The 21501-nt window shown below is 39.0% G+C and overlaps 2 protein-coding genes across 8 annotated transcripts; one reads left to right on the forward strand and one right to left on the reverse strand.

Moving 5' to 3' along the window:
• Positions 1-655: 655 nt before the first annotated feature.
• On the reverse strand, positions 656-19280 carry emp3a (epithelial membrane protein 3a). 4 transcript variants are annotated; one of them, XM_042406933.1, is made up of 10 exons: positions 19199-19280; positions 14068-14110; positions 13463-13621; positions 12758-12842; positions 12174-12333; positions 4009-4119; positions 2514-2625; positions 2314-2416; positions 2000-2140; positions 656-1131 (listed from the first exon to the last, which is right to left on the reverse strand). In XM_042406933.1, the coding sequence occupies exons 7-10, from the start codon at positions 2589-2591 to the stop codon at positions 956-958; spliced, it is 498 nt and encodes a 165-aa protein (XP_042262867.1). In that variant the 5' UTR covers positions 2592-2625; positions 4009-4119; positions 12174-12333; positions 12758-12842; positions 13463-13621; positions 14068-14110; positions 19199-19280; the 3' UTR covers positions 656-955. The 4 variants fall into 4 exon arrangements, with proteins under 4 accessions (XP_042262867.1, XP_042262869.1, XP_042262868.1 ...); XM_042406935.1 differs by lacking the exon at positions 13463-13621 and having other exon boundaries at positions 12784-12842; XM_042406934.1 differs by lacking the exon at positions 13463-13621.
• si:dkey-264d12.5 (coiled-coil domain-containing protein 30) lies at positions 6871-19365 on the forward strand. Of its 4 annotated transcripts, XM_042406930.1 has the most exons (23): positions 6872-6957; positions 8010-8186; positions 8305-8425; positions 8601-8812; positions 9166-9261; positions 9718-9883; positions 10135-10206; positions 11177-11292; positions 12199-12306; positions 12808-12906; positions 13785-13895; positions 14096-14194; positions 14317-14414; positions 14532-14652; positions 14832-14944; positions 15076-15217; positions 15640-15776; positions 15884-16001; positions 16698-16759; positions 16863-17047; positions 17157-17221; positions 17611-18414; positions 18538-19365. In XM_042406930.1, the coding sequence occupies exons 1-21, from the start codon at positions 6943-6945 to the stop codon at positions 17180-17182; spliced, it is 2394 nt and encodes a 797-aa protein (XP_042262864.1). In that variant the 5' UTR covers positions 6872-6942; the 3' UTR covers positions 17183-17221; positions 17611-18414; positions 18538-19365. The 4 variants fall into 4 exon arrangements, with proteins under 4 accessions (XP_042262865.1, XP_042262864.1, XP_042262863.1 ...); XM_042406931.1 differs by having other exon boundaries at positions 6871-6957; positions 8013-8186; positions 17157-18414; XM_042406929.1 differs by having other exon boundaries at positions 17157-18414.
• Positions 19366-21501: the final 2136 nt, after the last annotated feature.

A 21501-nucleotide genomic window follows, 5' to 3' on the forward strand; every position in this document is an offset into this window, starting at 1 on the left:
ATTAAATCACTGCCTCTGATATTACACCATATCATACCATACCATAACATACCATACCATACTGTACCATACCACTTCTTCATGTGAGAGAGGTGTTTGAGGGAAAACTATTGGAAAAATGTGTCCTTTATTGCCTTAAGAGGCTGGCCTTTACCTCATAGTTTTCTATTTGGACTGGTCCAGCCTGACAGGTAGGTTTGTCAGCAAGAGTTTTACACATGAAATATTGCATTTGACTTGCTATCAACAGGTGTCAGGTGCAATCACAGCCTTTAGTTTTATATTTCTTTGGCAATACCCGTAAGTGAAGTCTGATACTACAGGGGTTTCTCCCCCTGTCAGTTTGTCAGATGTTGATCATTGTTTTCCTCATTCTATAGGAAATAGTGTGAGCATGCTTTAACAACAAAGAAAACAAGGAATGCCGCAAAACAATGAGCAATTAAATGACAAAGGTCGCACACCCTTTTGCAACCATGGTGTCATGTCAGAGGATTGCACTGGCACTGTGTTACACGTGAAGCTCTTAACAGAAAACAAAACAGGTCATACACAGAATTAGTCTTCAAAAGCAGGAATACTCCAGTAAATCCACGTGTTGGCCATTTAATGAGTCTAATAAATGATTCATAACATTGCTTGAGAAGTAACTACATTCAGTGTATTGCGCTTTTAATAAGTAAACACAATTATGTACAAAATACAACTATGCATTGATTAGCTACTGTTTCTATGTCAACATCCTTCATATAACGTGTGGCATTAAAAGGAGTTACAGTGTTTACAACAAAGTTTTTGACAAGCAGAAATGCCAACATGACAACATAATGATTGAATAGTATCATTTAGAGGTATTTAATTTTCAGCCATCTCATTTCCATAAGCGGGCTCGCTGTTAACTGAGAGTGATAAAGAGTGTAGAGCGTCACTCTGCGCAGTGGTTCGGTTTTTCATCTCACTGCTTCTTGCGCAGGTGGACGTACAGGACTCCACTTATGAGAAGGAGAGGAACACACAACCATGCCAGGATAAAGCAGTAGCCAAAGCGTCCTTTGCTCAGATCTCTGGAATCATGTAAGATCTCTTTTCTGTGGAAGGTGAAAATAAGGCAAGCAGCAAAGTCTGTGAAACCTGCAAGACAAATGAGAAACGTTTTAGTGAAACTTTCTAATTAATTGACAGTGATATATTTTCATGGTATATATAGAGTATATTTAACTATGTATTAGTGATTAATGATAATGCCTACTTGAATTTTTAGTCACAAAAAATCTATATTTTTTATTGTCAAGAAATGCCATTTAAAGACCAAAACCAACAGAGTTTTAGTTTGTCTTTTTTTTCAACTTTCCTCCCTGGCCCCATTCCTACTGAAGATGCAAATATTTAAAAATAGGGCACAAATATTAGAGTTTCACTTTTTATTTTTTCCAAAATCAGCTTGGCGCTGTGGTTTTTAGTAAACAGAACATAAACAGGAACAAACAGAGCATTTTCCGGGTTCTAACAAGAACTTATGTCAGCGCGACTTTGTATGTTGACTTGACTGAAAATAAGCAGTTCCCATCTTTATGGTAATGAAGGAACATATCCAAGAGTGTGACTCACTCATGTGTTTTTAATCGTTTGGGGGCAAAAATAGAAGCATAGCAACAAGCAAATAAGAAACAGTTTTTGCTACACAAACAATTCTTAGGGAGATCAGTTCATTGTTGGTTGTAATGTTTTCCTGGAATGTGTTGACGACAAGAAAAAGATGTATATTGGGTAACTTCCTTCATGTACTGTAGGCATGACTAACAAAAACACAAAAACTGTTTTTACTGAATCACACCCCGATATAGAGATACTCTCTTTTCACAACGAATACAAGCAAGCTAAGCTAAATTACAAAAAGTGTATTTACACTAAGTTGTCACACTGTCATAAGAAAATTAGAATAATAGCTTTTTTTGTTAATTTACACCATTTTAGGTGGATTATGGAAACCTTTACACACCTGCAAAGGCCTGACAGAGGCCTGTGAAGTAGAAGAGGCCTCCTCTGGACATTGTGAACAGCTGACCCAGAAAAACCAGGAAGGAGATGGAGGAGAAGACCACAGAGAGGACCATGAGGGCCTGGACAGACTGCAGCCAGTCTGGGAGAGATGGTCACACAATGAGTGTAAAACACTGACTGAGAGGTAAAATTAAAAGAAGAAGAAGAAAATTGTGTACTGTCCAATCATGTGGAAGTGGAAAATATGACCAGTAAGTAAACAAACAGGCATCCACATGTTTACAGGCAAGCATGCAGACTTCGATGATTTACCACTGTCATTGGTAGCAGCACACAACCAGGTTTGTGTGGCATTATCATGGAAACAGTTATACCAGAGGTCTGTGATTTCTGAATCAGCCCATATCCACCAGGACTACAGGAAGAAAGAAAGAAAGATGTGTTTTCTCATATAACACAGGGATTAACATTGACATCTATTGTAAGAGGAACAACAACATGAGTTTACACACCTTCTCCAGGGTGGCGATGAGGAGCATGGCCAAGGTGACCAGATGCAGCACGGTTAAGGATACGAGGAGGAATACCATGGCTGCTTGAATGTGTGAGGAAGAGCCTGGTATCCTGTGTACAAACAACACTGTAATGTTATTATAATTATAGTATGATGTCTTCACAAGAGTGGCAAGCCTGTAAAATCCCTGTGGGCTGAGATTAATGGTTTAATACAGCACCAAACAGCTTTGTAAAGTCAACAAAACACATTTGTCACTGCTAAGCAACTTCCCTTCCTTCTATGTCATTTAAAATGGACAGTAAATTCTGGGAACAGTGGACTGTCTGTCTGCCTCTCGAGAAAACGTGACCGCTTTCATCATGCCTTTTTAACATCTGCACTGACAATATCTGTCCATTTATCAAGCCAAAAGCATGCCAGACAGATCAGAGGGGGCTCACCCTATCTTCAGAGGCTGAGCAGTCTCTACGGATTACATCACCCTGTTCCCTTTGTAAATAAGCATAGAGTCTGAAACCCCATCTATCAGTGGTCTGTTGTATCCTTTTTTTACTAATCCAGGTATAAACTTTACACCTACAGTAGAGGATGATAATCTGTCATTGCACTTCAGGTTCAACTAGTATGAAAAACCTACAAACTTATTCACTTTTCTTTATCTTTTAAAACACATTCCCTAATGATCCACACCTTAGAAATCTATCTTGTAATGAGGCTGTTATGAGTGTTATGAGTTATGAGTGGTGAGAATGAATAGAACTGTTATAATCCAGCTAATCTATCAAATCAGTGTAATGTTTTTGCATCAGAAACGTTCGTGAGGACACCAGGACAAAGGGGAAGTCACATTATTAAGAAATGTGTTTTTAGTTTCAATGCACAAAAAAAAAAATGCATTCCATTTTTCTCATCAAAAGTTGGGTCTAAAATACCAAAACTGCCTGTTTGGTCCATTTGTGGCTGTGGCAAGAAAGAGAAACTGACACTTGGTTTCACATTTAATTCATTTTCACAAACACAAGGATAGATTTAGACGTACATTTCCTACATCACCTACCCTCTACGGTGCAGTACACATCAGTTTTTAGGGCTGGTTATTCTACACCCTGCACATGTTTTTCCTTTTCACTAAACTCTGCCCAAAGAGGGAAAACACTTGCCGTTAAGGACAATTCAGAGAGGCATGTGATTACATTCTACTACATCTGGTTTACATAACAGTTTGAGGTACCTGGCACAGACAGCACTAAAGTAATGAGCACAGATACTACAAACATATCACCGTGAAAGTACAGAAGAGCCTCTTCATAAATGTTCAAACAAAATCGTTAAGGATTTAGGGTTTGGTTACATTTGCCTGTGACCAGCATCTCATTAGGCTTGCTAGTTAGTCTTATTACACTAAGCTCTATAAATAGGAAACAGAAAATCCAGGCTTCATCATTTCTGTTTAATCAAACATCACTGAGCTGTTTTGATGAAGTTCTTACCCGTTAGCTTCAGTGCCCTGGAGTCTGCACACTTCACTGATCCTCTTTTCCCCAGTTGCTGCCGCTATCCTCCCTCTGTGCTCTTTCTCTCAAAAAGTTTTGGCTCCAAAACTTGGAGAGAAGGGTACAGAAGAGGAATGTGCAGTGAGATATAGGAGGAGCCCTCAACACCCATTTCCTCTAAATTTTCCCTGCCCTCCCCCTCAAATCTGCGGTCTGGACCAACTCAACACCCAAAATAACATTCCTCTAGACCTGCATAAACACAGAACATTTTCTTAGAAGCTATACTACATACATGCAAACTGCACTGAAATGTGGGACAAAATACAATTAGATAGTGCATGCATAAATGATTTGGGCTGTACTGAAAAACAAAAGAGAATCACAGACATATATTCATTCTGTTCATTCAGCTGGGCAGCTTGACATGAAGACCACCACACTACTTCCGTAATGAGGTGAATGAAAGGCAGGAAATAGGGGCTGATTACTGCCCGCTTTTGATTGTAAATGTGCAGGAAGTCTCAGACCACCCAAGACACAACAAGTAAAATCCTCAGAAAGAATACTAATCTGCAAAGAAAAATCATTTCATCAAATGAAGACATTGTTATACATTAGACTTGATGAATATAATAACATTTAATGTCCCACCAGGGCAGAAAATCTGTCTTTGTTTCACCAAAAATAGAATAAATGCAGTAAAAGCAATAAATGTACCATTATAAAAACATAAAAACACAACAGATATCATAAATCATCAGCAATCTATGCGCAAATGTTGATACAACATATGACATCATATAGCATGTGAATATTTTAATGTTTGTTCATTGTATTGATTGCACTTACAGTAATAAAAATGTTTGCAACCCACCACAACTTATGTTGTCATTTGTGTTATGAACACACTTTGCAAGCAAAGTACTTGAAGCTGCAGCAACAATAGATGCCCATAACAAATTATTAGTAATATTAATTAACTAATAATCAGGGGTGTAGGAAGTATTTATATCCTTTACTTAAGTTAAAGTAGCAGTATCACAAAAAAAAAAAATCACGTAAAAACACTCCATTACATGCCAAAGTCCTGCATTTAAAATGTTCCTAAATAGATAGTATAAATTTACCAAAATGTGGGCTACTTAAAGTATCAATGCAAGTGTAATGGCCACCGTGAATTTTACACTATTATATAATAATGGATTATTGATACTGATGCATAAAAGGACAGGTTCACAATTTTTCAAGTCTGTCTTAAAACAACAGTCAGGAGCCCAAATGAACATTGAAATACTTTTTTGTTGCCATAATCATCCCTCCTGTTCATACTGACCATTAGAAGATCCCTACTAGTCAAATCAAGTAGATATCTTTCAACATCAAATGTGTAAATGTCCGTCTTTTTGTTACTATACTTCCACCACAGCTCAACAGGGAAACACTGTCTGAGGAAATACAAAGAAGGAATTTGGTGCTGAAAAGACTGTAAATGTGGCAGATATCCACTTGATATGACTAACTCAGACTGCTGAAGCCTCATATAAGCTTCAGATAAACTTTTAACTTATGGACACACTGTGGATTTTGGCTCCAATCACTTATATTGAAAGCACATTTGAAGGGGATCTTTTAACAGCCAGTATGAACAAGAGGAATGATTACAGCGAGGAAAATCTCTTTCAGTGTCACCTGACTGTTGTTTTAAGACAGACTTGAAAATTGTGAACGTATCTTTTATCACATTACAACTGTAGTTGTTCAATGTAGAGCTAATTTCATCATTTCTATATAGGCCTACTGTTGGGTAGTTGAATCTAAAATAACAATACCGCATATTTTAAGTAAAATCTTAATTTCAAAAAATGTATATATTTCTGTCAAATAAATGTGTAAATGCACATTTTTTCCTTCTGAACTGTAGTGGAGTAGTAGTACTGTATAAATTAGCATAAAGTCGAAATACTCAAGTAAAGTACAAGTACCTCACAAGTGTTACATTCCACCACAGCCAATAATAATATATAATAGTTTACTCTATAAAAATTAGATTAATAGATTAAACAAAAAGCCAAGCATATTAAATAGATTCTTACACCTGTCGTTTTTATGAATATTTATAGTATTATTGACCTATTCAGTCTGTCACAGGCTCCCTAAGACTCCCTCAGGGACCCATGAACATAACACTAACAAAATCACTCCACAAGAGCAAAATAAGGGCAAGGTTACTACAGAAACAAACAAACAAAACAAACAAACAAACAAACAAACAAAAAACACCCTGAACCACCACCAATTAAAGCCAGAAGGGAACAGATGTTAAGTAAATTTAAATGCATTGTGCTAATAGTACCTGTCTTTCATTCTTCACTTTTAAGTAAAATTTTGAATGCAGCACAGTACTCGTACTTGTACTGTGCAATATTTATAGTTTTACCTCAGAAGAAGGTTTTGAGCGTTTCTTCTACCACTGACCGATACCAAATTTCCCAGTTAGAGAGAGGGTGAAAATAAAGCAAAACAGAGTTTGCCTGGAGACCCCAAATCACTCAGCCCGCCCCTGGTTTAATCCGCAGACCGGCTATTACATTTTACTGTACATTCCTTCAACCTCAACCCACGTTATAGCCTATTTTTATACTCTGTGGCTTCTTCTGACGTGAACGTTTCGAGTATTTGTTTATGTTATCCCACAGTTTATGGAGTTACTGCGCTCCTAACGTTACCGTTATAACCGTTGAAGTACGAGAGAACGTGCGTTTTACGTCGCAGTGTTCTGGAACGCGAGGCTACGTTTTGCTCTCATGCGCGTGCGAGTAACGGTTAGATTCACTGGGTTCGGAGTCGACGTCGGACTGTTTCGGAAACATTTCGGGCTAATATGTGAGTGATCATCTCGGTCGAAAGTTGTTTCTCGCTGCCCGACAAATGGATCAACCACAGGTAACGTTAGCGATCGCACTCTGCTTATTTTTCTTCTTTTCGTTTACTGCACAGTTAGCTAAAACATAAAAACTTTTGCTAAAAATCTGAGACCTTCAACATTGTCATTACGATGTATTACGATGCACCAGATGTGACATTTGATGAACTGAAAACTGAAAGCAAAACTGATGATGAAATTACCTTCACTTAACAAAGTTTTATTTTTATTTTCCCTCAGCTTCAAGGCTGGAAATATCTTCTTATTCCACAGCTGTAACAGCATCATTAACAGCTGAAGCTTTATGTTTTTACACTTAAACGGCCGCAGCATTTTATTACATGTACATTTTCTTTTGCATTATCTTATACATATTTCTCATCCTGACATATATTATGTGGCACCGTCGGAAAGTTTGGGCTCTTCAGCATAACTTTAAATAAAACTCTGTTGGTTTGAGTGAAGTTTGACTGCACAGCATGAATTTGTAACTTAGTGACTGAGGTTAACACACAAAAGTGTGGTCCGTTATTATCTCCAGTTTTAGACCACCACATACACACAATGAGGAAGCAGTTCAACCATATTGGCAATGCTAGCTGTCCGCACAGACAGAGAAACAGCTGTTCCTCAAAATATGCAAACAACTTTAGCCACAGCCCATAAAAGTCTCAGTTATCTCTCTCTAGTTCAGAGTTGGGGGTTAATTCATTGACAAAGATAATTATTTAAAAGAAAGCTTAAGATGAAACATGAAAGGATTGTCACACTCAGAAGATGACAATCACTCATATCTACCAAAACACTTCCAGAATATTTTTCATCCTGTAGTCTGTATTATCAGTTTCTCTTACAGTCTGTGAACTGATGTTGCATGGGGAGATGTAAAAGTTTGCAACTTCTCATAATGATGCCCACACATGTAATATTATATAAGTTTACACCAGAGACTGATTGGAAATTCAATTTCTCCTCCAATAATGCAAGTAGTGGAGACATTAAGGCCTCTATAAGCAGGAAATAAGGTGGTTCATCAGTGACCGTGTCCACATGTCACCCATACTGTCTCCAGCAGGAGCTGGAGCAGATCGCCACATGGTTTAGTGAGGAGGGACTTGAACCTGACGCCCCTAAAGAGGCTCAGCTGTGTTTGTTATGGCGAACCCACCAGCACACGAGAAGCCAACTAAGCAGTGTGATAAGGGACATGGACACCCAGCGGTCACAACACTTAGCAGAGATGGCAGAGGTATGTTATTACTGCTGAATTACCTATGACATCACAAATGAACATCAAGAGTGAGAATAAGTAAAAGTCTGTGTCTGTAAAGGAGGTATTTGATGTTGGCGTTCTGTTTATCTGTAAGGTACGTAGGTCTTTGGAGCAGATCCGTATCTTTACAGAGCACAAAAATGTTTTGGCTCAGGAGATACAAGACGAGAATGATCAGCTCAAGGATCAGCTACGCCGCCTCATATCCCTTCAAGGTTGGAAATTGTTATCAGTATACCACCTACAATTAAGAATAATCCAAGAGCAAGAATCTTTATCTGCACTTTGTCAAAGTCTTTGAATCTCTCTAAGAGATTTTTTAGTTTGTATTTTGAGAATACAGTGTAGATATCTTTACTCTAATCTTTCTCCCAATCTCTTTTGTGATAGACGCCCAGATAAGCGAGGTGGCTAAAATGCTGTACCAGCAGGGTCTCACAGAGCTGATTCACAGCAGCCCCAGTGAGCAGGTGGCTTACCTCCTGGTGGAGAGGGCCTCCCTTCTTGAGTCAAGGGAAGAGCCCGACAATCTGACACGTGATGGACAAACAGCCAGCCCACAGGGGAAAGACGCCCAAGGACCAGACATCAATGTACACCAGGTTAGAGGAAAAATGTTGGTGAATGTCAACGTTGGTGTAAAAGTCAGAAACATGGGTTATAGTTCATAATGATACTTTAAGAACTAAAATATGCTGAGCTCTAAGCACTGTCATTTCAATTATATGAGAAAATAAAACCAGCACTAGAAAGAAAGACACTCTGCCTTCCTCTCCCTGTTTTCATTTTGTATAATTATACCATAATTCAGTCAGTGATTCATATGAACAAATTGCATGTTTTGATATTATTTGAAATATTTTTTTTAGTTGTTAGAAGAGCATGCCTTATATATACATTTTTCTGTGGTCAAATGTCTTATTCTGTGCTTCTGTAATTTGACTTTACTCCACAGTCTCCCCATAAGGGGGCACCGCGTCATGGCCAGAGCCCATGGAAGAGACTCTTTGGACTCCACAAAGCTTCACAGAGCAAACATACTTTTATTCCTGTATGTCCTTTTTGTCTACAGTAATGTTACTGCAGTCTATTAAATACTAACAAATACTAAAAGCTGCACTCAGGTTAGTTGGAAAGTCCGAGATTCAGCCACACTGACTTTATTGTGTGTATCCCGAGGTGCACGTGTGAATGTGTGAATCTTTTTGCATGTCTTGCTTTCAGATCACCTGTTCAGCAGCATCTCCATTAACTTCAACCTCTTTTTTGTTCCAGTATTATTAAGCTCTGTTACCAGCACAAGCTAGGGAATTTTGCATGGCAGAAGAGATCCAAGATACTACACGGCTGATGCATCTTGATCCAGTGCACTTCTTAAGGTTTCCCTTCTGATCTTGCATGTATTTGTGAACATGAATTCTTGCTTGTGTCGATAGGCTCCCTTCCAAGCATGGCAGTAATAGTAATCTCGGTTACTTGGTGAGTTGTTGTTTCCCTCTCTCTTCAGGCTGAGGCCAGACATTTGGCAGTCCAGGCAAGCAGTGTAGAGAAGGAGTGTTCCCGTCTGGAGCGGGACCTGGAGGAGGGCTCCCGCCGGTTGGCCATGGCCCACAACGAGATCCGGCGTTTGACTGATGAGCTAGAGTCTGCTCATTTAACCCAAAAAGCTTATGGTAAGAGATAAAAATCAGCTACTGATAAGCAGACTGTGTCATTCTCAAAGAGATTTCTCATGGTGATAATACAGTAGCCTGCTGTGCTCTGTGTTTTCTCTATTTTAATTTGTCATTAAATCAAGGTTGCCACCGCTGCTAACTTTCAGCAAAATCTACAATAAATATTGTACAATTTTCATTGTCAAAGTTGTTTTAGCATCAAAGAATACCCAAAAATCAGGATTTATTCTACCATCTGTGTTTTTCAGAGCCTGAGCTGCAGGGAGCACAGCAGGAAGTAGAGCAGCTCAGACAAGAAGTCGAAAAACTGAAGAAATATGGTGAGAATTTTTTGTCATGTGTATTCTGCATCATATTTAGAGTACATTGAGTGTAAAAGTAGAAAAGATATGCCCCACAATCCCCACACAGCTAAAAGAGACATAACCAAATATTATTTAGAAAGAAAAAAAAAGTTAAGAAATGTAAGGATTTAAAACATGTTTCAGATTTTTAATATTATGCTTACTAACTGCATCAACAAGGACAGAGTTTTAACATTAAGTGATGACCATCTTTGGAGGTTCTGCCAACAGTTTAGTGTTTGGACATTAATATTAATAATATTCACACTGAATCCAACATAAACTTCTTCAATTTCATAATATTATTTTCAGTTTCAAGTTTATTGGAACTCAGTTCCAAACTAATACATTCAATTTCAAATTATCCTATTTAGAATCAGTTTTTATGCAATTATTCAAACTGTGCAATGCAAATTCAAATATAAATGATTCAAATTCAGTTTCTATTGACACATTTTTCTGCCCATACATTTGACTCTGAATTGCAGCTTTGAAGCAATATTAGGAGTGTGCCGTGTGTTGGCATATTTCAGACCTGGGACACACTTGCCTACTACGTCGTGACACCTGAATGTACACTTAAAGCTCTCAAGACTTCAAGTGTCTGTATTGGGATGGATCTTACGACAATTTCGAATTTCCATTTGACCTGCATACCTTTAGACTGTGAGAGGAAATCCGCACAAACACGGAGTGAATATGCAAACTCCACCTCCTTCTGGTACTCTAAACCCCATAACGATATTACATCTTTTTTTTGTTAAATCATACAAATAAGTACAGAAGCCTCAAAAAACTTCCCTTAGATTCACAATGTTTGTATTTTCACTTCACTGCATCATGTTGTAATCGTCAAAATCAATCAGCATTTCACAGACAAGAATGCATGATAATACAGAGATTGTGTTATTGATAATGTGATGATTATCTGACTCTATTTCAAAAGAAATGGTGGAACTGCGAAAGGCCAAAGAGCTGAATGATCGTCTGGACCTCGAGATCAGAGCTCTGAGGAACAGGGTACGCTCCCTGGATGCTGAGAAAAACTCTCTGCAACAGACGGTAAGATACCTGCTGGAAGAAGTTATTCTATCAATAAACACTCCTTTCAGTTAAGCTTATTCAATAACAGAATAAGCTTAAATTCATATTAGTGGTAGGAACCACATATATCACTCTCATTGGTACTTTGAGTTAGTAAGTCATTATAAATTATATGACGGGGGAACAAACAAAGTTCTAGCTGAGACTCATGTTTATTTAACACTGTGTTTGTAAAATGTGTGGTTAGTAGCAGCCGTATCAATGAGCACCAACCAACATGCTCAACTGCTACTGATCATTGAGCCACATTGCACAAATAACACCCCTGAGCCCAGCGTAGCTAACCATGGTTGTGACAGAGACAGCACTGTGAAAACATCAATATTTAAAAATGAAATGTCACTTATTGCATTTCTGTTTTGTACTTGCGTTTTACATGTTATTGTATTTGTCTCAAGTGTCTTAATAATGTGAGACACTGGTGTAGATACAGAAAAATGACACATCAGCAAATTACCGTACAGTAGAGCTGAAACGATGAGCTGATTTATCATTTAGTTGAGCCAAAAATTCATTGGCCACAATTTTGATAATCAATGAATCTTTTAAATAATTTTAGCAATACAAATTTACTAAAATTAACGGGTTCCAACTTCTAAAACATGAAGATGAAATGCTTGTCTTTGCCCTGTGTAACAGTAAATTTAATATCTTTGGGTTTTGAACTGTTGATCAGACAAAACAAGTAATTTTAATAAATCAATTTGTATCTATGGGAAATTGTATAAGGCATTTTCGCTACTGTCCGATATGTTATAGACCAAACAATTAATTGATAAACCAGTAAAATTTTTAATAGATTAATCAGTGATGAAAATAATCATTAGTTGCAGCCTTACCTCAGAGTATGTGTGTTTGTCTCAGGTGGCGTCTCTGCAGGAGGAGGTGGACAGCCTGGAATCAGCCCTGCAGGAGCAGCAGCAGCTCCTGACTGTGCAGGGTCAGAGTGACCAGACCTCAGAGCTGAATAAAGTAAGTCCCATTGCTTCAATTCATTAACTGTGAAAACATAAAACAACGTTTTTGTCTAACTTGTGATCAAACTGTTCTTAAGAACCAAACCAGTGTTCAAGAGCTGTAGTCTGTTAAAAGTCAAGTTCTGATTGAAATTACATTTAAAAAGTCTTAGAGAGTCTTGTTTCTATTTTCAAGCTGCCAAAGTACAAAACATATTGATATTAACCAGCAAAGGTTTTGAACTCAAAGTATGTTTGGATTATCATATAAACACAGAAGCTATTAACAGAATGACCTTGTTACACAGACTGAATGAACTCAAAGGCTCAAAAGCTGTTAGACCATTATTGCATGTATGTTATAGCAAAGGTGATAGTTCATTGGAGAGAATACTGTACTACAGATTGATTGAAGAGACTCGTCATTAGTAGAAATTTCCTGTTCTTGTGACCCTTCAGTGACACACCTGGTGGATGCACGTTCAAAATGTACCTTCTTGTTGCTCATTATTTCTAGTCTCAAGCGGCAGAGCTGGCACAGAGCAACCAGACCTGCAGAAAGTTAAAGGAGAAACTCACTGCTCAGACAAGATGCCTTTTGGAAAAGGAGGAAACTGTGAGTACTTAAAAATAGGAACAGATCACAGATTAGCAAACTAATGATATTATGATGAGTTTGTACGGCTGTCAAACACATGGCAATGACTGTGTCATCACTACTTCACTGAGTGTAAATACTTTGAATGGCTACTGCAAAAAAAAATGCACACCATAAATGGTATAAAAATGGCAGTGTTCAATTTGCTTGTGCACCATGCTGTAAATGTGTCATACCATTAATAACTTGTCTGAAATGTCAGGCCGATGCGGCTGTGTTGTGAATGAAAGCAGTGACAAGGAGCAGGGACAAGCACGTAAAGGGTTATGTCCGTCTGATGAAAGATGCTTTCATGTGGAGTGAGCGAACCATGAGCGCTGATGACTTATTTGAATCTGCAACTTGTTTTTGGTTGCCTTGCCAATGCTTTTGCAGGTTATTTGTCTTGCAAACTTGTTGAATATTAAATACATTACAAGAACATTGGCATCAGACAAAAATGGCTCCTCGCCTGCCATGTTCCTAACAATAATAAGAGACATCTTCTGCCATGTACACGTACATGCGGCCTTACCGTGGGCCTTACCCCAATCATCTTCTTCTTCTTCTGTTGAGTTTTATGGCAGTTGGCATCCATAAGTGTTGCATGATCACCATCTGCTGGACTGTCCCTTGCCCTGTCTATTGCGGCATTGCTGTGGCATGTGTGAAAAGGTGCAAGATGGAAATGTTCCTAAATGTAGATGCATGTGTGAATGGTGAAAATCATTAGCAGTCCCTGAAAGGTTATCCCAGTAATTTACCAGGAACAATGTGTGAAAGAGGCTTTATACTGAGAGTGTGGGGGCTGTGCTGGGACAGATGTGACACATTAATCTGTATAATGTTCGTCTTAGGTTGTATTTCTACAGAAGGAGGTGGATCGGCTTGAGTCAGCCCTGCAGGAACAGCAACAGCAGCTTCTCGCTGTGCAGGTTCAGGCCGAGCAAGCTAATGAGTTAGCTAAAGTAAGTCCCACTGAGCATTATGTGAGAAGCTTATATCAGCCTTAAGTGCTATTGCCAAAGCAAACAGAGCAGAATGAGCACAATGTGCATTTTTATGCTTGATTAACACAGTGTAGTACACATTGGTATCAGCAAGTATAACTCATGAGATGAAGTTGTGGTCAGTACATACCTGAGTGCTGTTCTTGTTGTGTTTCTAGTCCCAGGAAACTGAACTGAATCAAAGCAATGAGATGTGCAGAAATTTACAAAATAAGCTCAGCGCTCAGACAAGAAGCCTTTTAGAAAGTGAGTCAGAGGTGAGTGAATCAATATATTAATGGATTATAGAGAAGTTTCAGGCAATTACATTAAAAGACATTCAAACAAATCCACTATAATGGCCTTTGTCTCCTATTCCATGGTTTTCTTAACCTTTCAGATACATTCCCTTAAGCAGCAGCTGGACAATTCCCATAAAGACTTTGATGACCTTATAGCTACCATCTGCACGAAAGAAAACAATTTCCAAGATCAAAAGTAAGTATGTTCTACCTCCATATCTTGCAGCTCCAGCAAATACTGTATGCACATGCCACCTCTCATGTTGTAGTAATATATAATTGGAGGTTTAACCATGCTTGTTTGTGCTTGAAGGCTGTGGAAGCAAAAAGACTCACAGCATTGTGAAAACAGTCACAGGCAGCTGGAGGCCTCTTTGGCAACAGAGAACAAAGAGATACAGACACAGCTGTACAATGAGAACACACTGCCTAAGGTAATTTTTCTTATATATTTGAATATATTATGTATTACTTCCACTTTTTGTGTGACTGTTTGCCATCACAAATGGGCGGGAACTGTTGAGCCCATGGAAAACAGAACTTTAGATGAATTAATGTTACCACTTAAGCCATCAATTCCTGTCACTGCTGATGTTTGCACTCTGGCCCGCAGGAGTGTCCTGATTATCAAGAAACTGTGAAGGCTCTGTTGGCCACCCAAGATGAGTGTGAGACACTAAAGAAGGAGATCTGTGAAACCCTAATATGCCTTGACAAAGAGCGGAGGTAAATGGCCTATAACACTTCTTTCTGCTGAACCTATTCGTAAACAATATCTAGAGTGAAGTCATAATTTTGTACTATACCGTTTATTGGTTTTAGTCTGAACTGTTCTATTTTTGTCCATTTGCTTACAGTAAATACCATGAGATGAAGGAAAAACACAAAGTAAAACTATGTCGAGCCAAGCAGAAATTTGATGATGAAGCCACACGGTGTGATGAGAAGATAAAAAATCTGGAGCGGGAACTGTCATTGTGTTCCCATTCATTAGCACAGGTAAGTCTGGAGCTTTGCCCTTCTTTACACACAAAAAGCCAAAATGTTTGAGGTGGGGCAGTGTCATTCTAGTAATATGTTCTGAATGTGTTTGTGATTATTGCAATATCACTGGTATTCAATTTATCAATATTAGTTTTCATTTCATTGGAAAGGTTATCATGGTTAAGAATAACAGGATTAGATAAGAGGGAGATTTTTCCTTCCTTTCAGTATCAATATTTATTCCCTCCTCTGTTAATAGAAGAATATATTTGCTCAGTGAAAAAAGGGGTGACCACTTTTTTTCCTTTATGTCAATATATTGACTTAGTGACCAAAGTAAACCGGCTGTCAAGGGTGATGTTAAATCATGGCACCAGATAAACTGTTCTCAAATATATTAGCGGATATAAAACTGGATGATGGTTTTTCCTTTCCAGGAGAAAGAGCTCATCAGAAGTATAACTGCGGAAAATGAGAAACTTCTTGTTGAGAGGAGGAGGTTACTGCAACAGCTAAATGAGGAGGAGCACAACAAGAAAGACAGTAATCTAACAGCTTCTTTGTCCAAATGCAGGTACTGAACTAAAATAATGAGTCAACACTTCACTGCATGATGAAACAGTCCACTACTTATGTTTAAAAGAAATAGCAAAGGTAAAATATGCTTGTTTTAATCTAAAGGGTGGATTTCCTGGAGATGGAAAACAAGAAACTGGGAAACAAAATACTCCACATGTCCAATCAGCTAGCTGCCCTGGAACGAACCCTGCAGAACACGCAGTCATTACACTTCACTGAGGTACTGGGCACATCTGCTTCATCTTTATCAACAGTACAGGCTGTGACCAGGAGTTGTGCTGTAGTTGTTATAATGTTTCAGTTTGGCTTCTGTAACTGACTATGATATGACAGTAGGTACAAGACCAAGCTAGCGGCCCCATGAGACTGTAATGCCTCATAAATGCCAGAAAATTATAGCCAACTTTGCTTTCCCATATATGGAAAATTTGGCTCTGAGGAATGTAAGATCTGGCAACAGTGGTCATTTTAGAACATATAAGACTTGGTATGTCAGTCTCATTTATTCGCTATTCCTGATTTGATAGACACTCAATAGTTTGGTCTACAGTGAGCAGTAGATTGAGATTTTGGACATTTATGAAGCATTGTAATTTTGCTTCATCACTGACAGCTGTAGAGCCATGATGAGGGCACTAAATAGTGCATACATTTCACACTTGGAAATCAGACACTTGGTTAAAATAGCAGACAACACATAAAGTGCACTATACAGTGTGGTAAAGAAGGACTGATTTTGGGTGCAGCACTAATGTATTTGCATGCTAATGTGTTAAATTAGCATTAATCTCAAATGGAAGGCTGTTGGGAATTCACTCATTAGTATCTTGTCATGGGGTCGTGAAAGTTGCTGTCCTTAACAGAAAGACCAATGTCATTTCTGAATTGTGTAATAATTGTTTGTTTGTTTAAATAGGAGCTGAAAAAAAAATCTAATCCTCAGCAGATTTTTACATCTCTCCCTGTGCAAACTTCAAGGTAGGTCTGATCCTGAGGCAGAACTTCAGCAAAACCCTTTTTTTTAAAAAAAAACAACAAAAAAACACCATTAAATTTCTGTCAACTTTGATTGTGTCTACAGTGTGATGATGCCTGAGCCGTCCGAAATTCTGGGCTTATTGGACAATTGTCAGAGCACTTCTTCCCCTCATCATTTCATCTCTGCAGCCCTGTCCCGATCAGCAGAGATGGGCTATCTGAACCTGACCTCAGGCCAGAGCCGCTCAGACTACTCGACTGCCCTGGGCGCCCTCAGCACCTCAGAAAGTACATTCTCCTGAGATATATTTGAAACATGAATATTTGAAACGATTCTATTTGTAAGTAAATTAAATGAATAATCTCTAATCAACTCTATTTTCATTTCTTTTTATAGAATTAGGTGGAACTGGTGGTAGTTAATCATGCCACAGTCAAAGAAACGCAAGAGAGACAATGGTGGTGGGTCAGAAGAACTGCGGAAGCGTTCTCCTGTAACTTGTATTTTACATGTAACTGGCATTGAGCACCGAGATTTCACACCACTATGTCAAGTTAAGGGGTCTGCCACTGACAAGCTGGCTCAGCTACACAGCAATCATGACATCTCGTTCCTGATTCACCTTATCGCATGTCTGTAATCACATTCCAGAGAGTATTGCTGGTGCAGATTTAGAAACAGCTGGCTATCATAGAAGCTGCTACCAAAACTTTAATAAAAAACAGAAATGCTTGAAGTGTAGTGTGACATCTAACGCTCCCCTCGTAAACCGCCATCATCCTATGCCACGCAGTTGTTCCCTCCAGACTGTATCTTTTGTGGAAGGCTCATCAAGTTCTCTGTATTTAAGGACAAGGATGGAGCACTGAAGGAGCCTAAATGGAAACAGATTGAGCCTTGAACCCTAGAACTTGGGCTACACCGTCTACATCTCATGGTGCAAGGCGAGGAACTGTTTGGGAGAGAGGCTAATTTCCATCAGTCCTGTCGCAAATCATTCAACCTGAAGTATGCCAATCGTCTCCGAGATACAGCCCGAGCTACCAACCATGTCACTGATACAGAGGAGAATCATGAGGCTGCTGCACATCTGAGGGAATTCAATGCTGTGCTTGATTTCATTCGAGATCTAGGGATTCAGCATAACAAGGTTGTGTAGCTTGCATCGTTGCGTCTTCTCTACACCTGAGAGTTGGAGAGCTTCCCCAATCCTGAGTACAGAAGTGAGAAGCCAAAGGCCAAACTTGAGAGCCATGATATTCGTGAGTGGATCACCTTTGCCAGGGTCAATCCAGGTGATAAAAGTTGTATCACCTATAACCTGGTATACAGTGCCAGCATGTCTGTCACAGACACGGTTACCTATGCATATAAACTGGGGTCCAAAGACAAGTATGAGGATGCAGCCCTGCTCCTTTGTGGTATAATCCAGCAGACATTAAATGAGTCAAAGTCACTTCCTTGGCTTCCTACAGCTGATGATCTTGAGGTCAAGTCATCAGATGAACTCCTACCGCTTGATCTCATGAAGTTCCTGAACCTCATCATCTCTGGTAATGCAGACATGGAGAAGTGTGAGTGCCTTCAAGGGCAAAGGCAAAGTCGGACCCCTGAAGAAGCTACAGAGCCATCCCAAGTACCACGCAGCCTTCAGGTGAGAGTGTTTTCTTTACAGTATATGATATTTTCAGTAACATTTCATGGCCATCAAATAATTGCTGAATGTAGGTACTAGTGCAGCTTGATTTTGTAATATACAAATGTCTTTTTTTTTCAGAAAACTTGGTGATGACTGGTCAGTAGAGCCAGAGGTGAGGGATGATATTGAGGCATTCATGTGTCTGATGTATGGCCAAGCCCGGGTTAAGTCTGTTGATGCTGTATGTAGCATCGTGCTGAAGAAGGCGGTGGGGGAGGATGAGCAACTGACAACCAAATCTAAGGTGGACCTCTCCCGGCACCTGAGACAGAGACAACCCACCTGAACCACCACCTTCCTATCTACAAGCAAGCTGACAAATCAGTCTTCTGGTGCCCCAAGCCCTATGATCCTGGACAAGGCTTGAAGAAGACAGACTGAAGAGGGTATCTTGGAACCAGTGTGGTCTTGTGGTCTTGCTCTGGCTTTTTCATTGTCACTTTACATTTTCAGATTATCATTTTACATTTTAAATTTGCTTTTTCAATTTCCTTTTCTTTTTAAGAATAGTTATGGCTTGATCATTATTAGCAGTGCAATAAATTAATAATATTTTTAATTTTATCTCTTTAAATTTTCTATTTGGACTTTTCATTTTAAATATGACCTAAAACATCCGCCATAAAATGGTTTCCTAATGCGCAAAAACAATAGATCTGCAATCCAAAATCACATTTCCCTACTCTGTATCCTACATAATCCATCAGAATATGGATAATTTCATAACAGCATTACTTACTTGTCTTCTCGGCCTCAGAGTAGCAGGACTCGGGCGCAGAGTTGTCTTCATTTTCCTCAACATCTTCATTTTGAGGGATAATCTCCAAAGCCTCAGCTGTAGTAGATTTCTTCTTGGTCATATCTTTGTATCTTTTTCTGTCACTATAATAAACTCAGTCCAACTTCTCCTCTCTGCTTTGAGCTCAGAACAATCTTGTCTGGCTCCCGTTTGGGTCCATGAAACAACTCGCAGCCAAACCTCTGAGTCAGATACTCTGATTGGCTGTGACCGCACCGACTGCAGCCAATAGGATGGTCCGATTCAGAAACGTGACTCTTACACGCTATACGTCACCAGCAAATATGGTGGATGAGAATTGATCGATATACATACAGATAGAACAAGCAATAGACCAGGCAAAGGGGGAGACAATCCACATCTTTTACAACTTTACGTATTAGTTTTATTGACGGAAGTAAATCGCTCACATGGACAAACACACTCGCCGGTTTGCGCCGTTTCTCTAGTTAAACAGGGAAAAAAACTACATGTCTGTAGCTTAAATTATTGAGGAGTAATGATGCTCTAAAGAAAACATGATGTTTGGGATCAGAGGGTTAATATGCTCTAATTGTCACCATAGTTCAATTCAATTGAAATGTAGTTATTTCTATATTTTTTTTCAGGATGTGATGTCAGTCTACACACTGGGTGCATCCCAAGTCTCTTAAATTGCATCCACGTTTCCCTCACCTGCGTCTTTTCCTTGCGTCTTAGTCCCTCCCACCGTGGATGCAAGGAAACCAAGCGAGGAGCGAGGAAACGAGGAAATGTGTTTTAAGAGACATGAGACGTCCTCTCCTCTGAAGCGTCATGTGAAGCGACGTCCGTTTCTGATGACGGTGACAGCTGATCACAGCTGGATCAGCTGTCAGTCGACTTTAACAGCTGTAGAAACTTCTGAAGGAGTTTGTGTCTGTACACATGTGCACTGTGTTAATACTAATAAAGGTTCACAGTTATCATCGCTAGAGCAGCTGTTTCCTCTCTGCAGCCTGTTACCTGCATTCTGTGTTATACTGTGTCCTGCTCAGAGGCACAGGAACCATTTCTACTCGCAGAACGCGTTTATACTATTTATTGATTATTTGCATCTGTATCTTTTGATAACCCTGATAGTAAATTCATCATTCAATAACCCAGAATATGATCAGGATGTCTTCTGAACACTGGAAAATATGTATTTGGCTAAATGTTTCAGGGCAAATGGATATGATTTAACTCATATCAAACCCGACACTCAGGAATTTTCAGCCTCACATGTGACTGAATGGAAATGACGATAAATGATATAGATGTGTTTAACTGTTATTATGGATAAAATTAAAGTCAGGAAGAGTCTGTCTGTCAGCAAGAAACAGTTTAATAGAGGAAATAACATCACGAAAAAAATCTTTCTTATAAATGAAGAAAGTTGTTCATGGTTCTTTTGTTGATCAGAACGACAATTAACAGATTTGTAACTATGATGAATCAGAAAACAAATAAAACATAAAACTTGGGAATGATACACTTAAATTTAATCTGTAATCTCCACTTCCGTACGAAACTGCAGTGATGTATCAGATCAGTCAAATCAGCTGCAGCGTCCAATCAATAACTGATATCCAATAAGGGGGCGTGTTGGCCCGTAAAAGACTTCCGTGAAGGCTGCTCTCGTGTTTCCTCGCTCCTCGGAGCAGAAAATGGCACATCAGGAACAACTTCCGGTTCAGGCGAGGAGCGAGGACATATAAATTAGGAGACTTTAGATGTACCCATTGTTTTCTCACTGCGTTCAATCAACAATCTCAGTCTTTCTGTGAGAAAACGGCTTGTGTAAATCTAAATTGATTATTAATTTCTTGAATTACTTTTTGTAAGTAATTCAAGTAAGTACTTTTTGACTATTTGATACATACAGTCCATGGTCTGATAAGATCAGAACTGTGGCTTTTAAGATGTCAAACCAATTCTGCGTTCATTGTAAAAAATAACCTCACCACAAGATGGAATATAAATAGAGTTGAAGGCAAAAGAAATCACAGTTCGAGTGGTTAACAAACAGCTGGACCTGCTCCCAGCCAGGTCTGCAATACCTTGTAACTGTGCTGTTGATCTAATCAGATCTAATGAAACCTGTTTCAAGTTTTACCCAGAAAATGTATCAAGACAACCTTTAATGATGCACAGGGAGCATGAAGAGATGATGAAATAATCTAGTGGCTGCAAGTTTAAAACTCAGACATTTTTCTCAGGAATTTGACCAAAGCAGAGTTAAA

Source organism: Thunnus maccoyii, chromosome 3 (genome assembly GCF_910596095.1).
Source record: "Thunnus maccoyii chromosome 3, fThuMac1.1, whole genome shotgun sequence".
Lineage (NCBI taxonomy): Eukaryota > Metazoa > Chordata > Actinopteri > Scombriformes > Scombridae > Thunnus > Thunnus maccoyii.